Source organism: Onychomys torridus, chromosome 8, assembly GCF_903995425.1.
Source record: "Onychomys torridus chromosome 8, mOncTor1.1, whole genome shotgun sequence".
In the NCBI taxonomy this organism is placed as follows: Eukaryota; Metazoa; Chordata; class Mammalia; order Rodentia; family Cricetidae; genus Onychomys; species Onychomys torridus.
The window spans coordinates 50,392,065-50,396,985 of record NC_050450.1 but is presented as its reverse complement, the minus strand read 5'-3'; the positions used below and the strand labels follow the sequence as shown (position 1 = coordinate 50,396,985).

Here is a 4,921-nt window from a genome sequence, read left to right as displayed (position 1 = left end):
AGCAAAATTAGTTATGAAGTAGCAATGAAATAATTTTATGGTTGGGGGTCTCCACCACATGAGGACCTCCTAGCATTAGGAAGGTTGGGAACCACTGTCTAGAACCACCTGGCTTGAGCACTCAGGAGAGGGGCGTGTGCTGCTTCTTAGGGAACCAGCGGGATTTTAGGGGACAGAGTAACCATCACCACTTCTAATAGTTTCTTTCATTAGGCAAATGTAAAAGGCCTGACAAGTACCAAGGGCCAAGCCTGTTTGGAGCCAAAACGTGGTTTATATTTCTTGTCCCCCCCAGGATTCCAAGGGGTGCACCTCTCAGCCTGCAGAACTGTGCAAACGTACAGGAAGCTCACCATCCCAGGCTGCTTCACACACATGAGACTCGTGTTGAGTTCTGTGTTTGGCAGATATGTGTGTGAATGGGTCTGTCAGTAAACAGCAGGGCAGAAGGTGCTGTGGACAACGGTCACCGTTCACATCTGCCATGACATCAGCTGCACTCAGGCTGTGTGGTTAATGAGCATGCCAGCTGGCCTCCCATGGGCCTCTGCCAAGGACCTAAGTGTCCCTTTGCACTTGTGAGGAATCTAATAGGGACAGTGAGATCTATATGCAGAGTTACTTAGCCCTCGGTTATACAGAACCGAGCGAGCATACTACTTCCCTAATCAGTGTGTTTCCAGGTTGCTAAGAAGCAAAAGCTGCTTTTGTTTTTGTGTTTTGTAGGGATGTTCTTTTATTGGGGGGGGGGGTAAGCAGCTGGTAAGGACAAAGTTTTGAATAAAGCAAAGCTAGAGCGGTTTTAGTGAAGGAGGAAGGAGAAGAAGAAGAAAAGACATGGTGACTGAAGGGTGTAGGCCACGTGTGGGCAGCAAATGGGACTGGCAACCCTTGGGATTCTCACAGAAGAGGGCCTGGGTTTGAGACCCAGTGTGTGAGAAGCCAGGCCTGCCTCTCTAGAAACTTCCCACTGGGAACAAGGATTCCTGAGCATGGGCTCCAGACACGTTTGCATCTGAGATGGGGACATGGTGGAGCTAGCTCTGCTTCTCCACGGAGTGATGGTCCACTTGGCTTAAGCCTTCCTTGGAAATCCAGACGGCTAGGTGGTGGGCACAGCAGGTGTGGTGGACAGTGAGCAGGTGCTTCCAGGACAAACTTCAGGCCAAGAGGCAGCGGCTGTTGTTGGGTCTTCTGTTTATGTCTCAAAGTACTTGTAGATCTGGGCCACATACTGCATCACGCTCTGCCAGTCAGGCCGGTCCGTGTACAGCATCTCACTGAGCTCCTGCAGGGGAAGGCAACAGTACAAGAGGAACATCTCAGACCCCTTTTTACCAATGACTCTGATCCAGGTCAGGACTGGTATTGACTGGAAACCTCCCACTGACAGGAACCAAAGTGTAGGCAAACAGACCACGCTGAAGTCCTGAGCTAGGCTTTTCGGCAGCCTTACCTGGGAGATATGTCTCTTTCAAAGCCCAAAGACATGACTTCCTAGTGCTTTCATCTTTAAACACCATTACAGCGTTTTACAGCCCCCGAGCTTCTGCATCTGTAAATGGTTTCTCGTTTTCTAATGCGCACATGAACGAAGTCCACTTTCCTGGCTCCCACCACAGTGGGCATGCTTTCACACACCCTGCATCTTTCCAGTGGACATTCCTGTGTATGCTTTCTCACACCACTGTGCTTCAGTGGGGGTGTGCTAGCTGCAGTTTCCTTCACTCCCACTGCACTGCACTCTGCACTGGGCAGTCTTATCTCTTTCTGCCCAGTTAGTTCCTCCAGAGCTAGTCATGGGGTCACCAGAGACGCCTCGAGCCACTTCAAACCACGTGCTCTACTAGTGTAGCACCACTTAGTGCTGGGCTTTCCTTTCCTTCTCTTTCCTTCTTTCTTTCTTTCTTTCTTTCTTTCTTTCTTTCTTTCTTTCTTTCTTTCTTTCTCTCTTCTTTCCTTCTTCCTTCCTTCCTTCCTTCCTTCCTTCCTTCTTTCTTTCTTTCTTTCCTTTCCTTTCTTTCTTTCTTTCTTTCTTTCTTTCTTTCTTTCTTTCTTTCTTTCTTTTTTCTTGCTTTCCTTCCTCCCTCCCTCCCTCCCTCCCTCCCTTCCTCCTTCCTTCCTTCCTTTCCTTCTCTCTCTCTCTTTCTTCATTTTTTCCCCTTTAGTTGAGTGAAATTTTTTTTGGGCTCTTTATTTAGTTTTATTAATTTACTAGTTTTTGGGGGCTAATTTTGCAAGGAAGCTTGCTTAACAAGCACATGTAAGGGCAAGGCCAAAGGCGAGAAGACAGGTGAGAGGGCTAGGTGCCTGGCAGGACACTCACCAAGCTCTTTAGAACACGTTTAATTATTAACGCTGGGATCGGACGTGGAGTCTTTTGTGGCTGTAACAGAACAGCCAGGAGCAGAGGTGCAAAGGGAAAGTGGCTGACCAGCGCACATCTGCTCCTGGGTAGCTGCCAACTGGCCGCCAAATGAACACTTCTCTCCTGCTCTGCTCCCTGGTCACGCTAAAATGACCAGCACTTGTAGTGGGTAGCCATCCCAGCCTTGGCCTGGAAGTTCCAACCCCCATTGAGGCTTTGGTAATGGTCACGCCCACAAGGCAGGGTGGAGGAGGAAGCGGAAGACACAGGATGGAGAGGAGAGGTCTCTCTTGGTTCCAGGACCCTGGACGCTCGAGGTAGACGAACAGAGTTCTCCAGAGAACACCGCCGGACTGCACTATACCTTTCCCAGACCCTGCAACCTACCCCTTCATTTGTAAGTTACCCCACAAAATAAACCTCCCTTTTAACTACGTGGAGTGGCCTTAATAATTTCAATTTCACCAATAAGCACATCATAATCCACCAGCAAGGGCACTTGGGAAACAAGAGGGACCTTCCACACAGTTCTTCCCAGAAAATTTTTTGAAGGAAGAAAAATGAAGTCTTAGAGCAGGGGATGCTAATGACAGCATGGGCATGTGGTAAAGACTAAGTGCACGGGAGAGACGGAGGCAGGCCTAATCTACCAAGAGAATTCCAGGACAGCCAGAGAGAAACTCTGTCTTAGGGGGAAAAGTCTGACAGTGTTGATTTGGAGGCAGATCAGCTCTGAGAAGGCATGCCTACGAACTCAGGAGAGACAGAAAACTTCCCTTTCTGTAGAGGAGGGGTCTGTAGTTTCAGATGAGTTGAAAGTACAGTTACTAGTCATGGTTGAACTCAGACCATTTCATACTAGCAGTTACTGAATCAAAAATACTTTGTTACATAATTAATATCACATCTGAAAACTTTTGGAGAAATGGTGTGTACATTTCAGGAGGGAGGTAGGCCGTCTTAGTAATAATTTCACCACACATGAGATTTGCTTAAATTAACAGTTAACAGCCCAAACCCAGGTCCACATGATTCCACCAAACACATATAGGAGATCTAATTCCAGTTATTCAGTTTTCAAAAATGGAAGATGAGAGAATATTTCACAACTTATCCTGTGAAGCCAGATTAGCCTGCAACCTGAGGTAGTCAAAGACACTTCGAGAAAACTGTAAGTTTCTCAGATAAACAGACAAAACTGCTAGCAGATTGGAAAAAATATTAGTAAACTGAATTCATTAATCTATAAAGTATCATGATCAAAGGAGGCTCATCCAAGGAATGTGAAGCTGGCCCAATGCTTTTAAATCAATATTAACATATTAACAGACTGAGAAAAAAATATGTTCAACAAACTTCATAATCTATTCATGATAAAAAAAAATTCTCAAAAAGCAAAACAAAGAAGTTAACTTATTTTACACAAAGGGTATGTACTGCCTCCCCCAACAGCTGGCACCATACTTAATTGTATAGGATAATGCTTCCCCCTAAAATCAAGACTGAGACAAACATGGACCCTCTTACTTGTCCTGTTCAATATAGTAGTCGAAACTTTAGTTAATAAGACATGAAAAAGAAATAAAAAGGCATACAGATTACAAAGGAAACAATAAAACTATTTTTGCAGATGCTGTAGAGGTTGAAAAGCAAGCCTGCATACAAGGTTAGCAAGGTTTCACTATACAGGCCCACAGACCTCAGCCACTTTCCTATATGCCAGAAATGAAAAGCAGGGATTTTTAACTAGAAAAACATATTACTTACCCCCCCCCTCCAAGTTTGTTTAGTTTTAATTTTATGTGTGTGAGTGTTTTTTCCCCTGCATATATGGGTATGTACCACATGGATGCCTGGTACCCAAGATGAGGGCATTGGATCCCCTGGAACTGGAGTTCCAGGCCACTGTGAGCTGCCTTGTGAGTGCTAGGAACCAAACCTGCGTCCTCTGGAAGAGCAGCCAGTGCTTTTAACCACTGAGCCATCTCTCTACGTCCCACTCCCTACTTTTAAAGACAAAATCTAACATAATATGTACACATTCTATCTGCAGAAGACTACAAATCATGACAGAAAGCAAATATCTAAATGAGTAGACATGTGTTATATATTTGAGTTAAAATATGATAGTGTTAAGATTAATTATTCCAAGTTTGATATATAGATATAATCCAAATCAAAATCCCAGAATTTTTGTTTTTGTTTTTGTTTTGTTTTGTTTTTCAAGACAGGGTTCTTCTCTGTGTAGCCCTTGCTGCATTGGAACTCACTCTATAGACCAGGCTGGCCTCGAACTCACAGAGATCCTCCTGAGTATTGGGATTAAAGGTGTGCGCCACCACTGCCCAGAAATCTCAGAAAACCTTAATTTTTGGTAGGTATTGACAAATGACTCTAAAATTTATTAATGCAAAAAATCAGCAAAACAGTCTAGAAGAACAATGAGGGGGTCAAGATTTCAGCTCTGGGAAGAGAGAGGTAAGGATGCTCTCCTCAGTACCTGATACTGCACTGGACGGCCATCCACAAAACAAATAGCAAACAAGCAACGAA

At 44.8% G+C, this 4,921-nt stretch overlaps 1 protein-coding gene across 6 annotated transcripts in view; it reads right to left on the bottom strand.

The window, feature by feature from the left end:
• Positions 1-741: 741 nt before the first annotated feature.
• Positions 742-4,921, bottom strand: part of Specc1 (sperm antigen with calponin homology and coiled-coil domains 1) — a 274,206-nt gene continuing 270,026 nt past the window's right edge. For all 6 annotated transcript variants that reach the window (XM_036196411.1, XM_036196412.1, XM_036196413.1 and 3 more), the window contains one exon: positions 742-1,288. In XM_036196411.1, the coding sequence (XP_036052304.1) occupies positions 1,199-1,288 (90 nt within the window). In that variant the 3' untranslated portion in view covers positions 742-1,198. The remainder of the gene's footprint in view (positions 1,289-4,921) is intronic.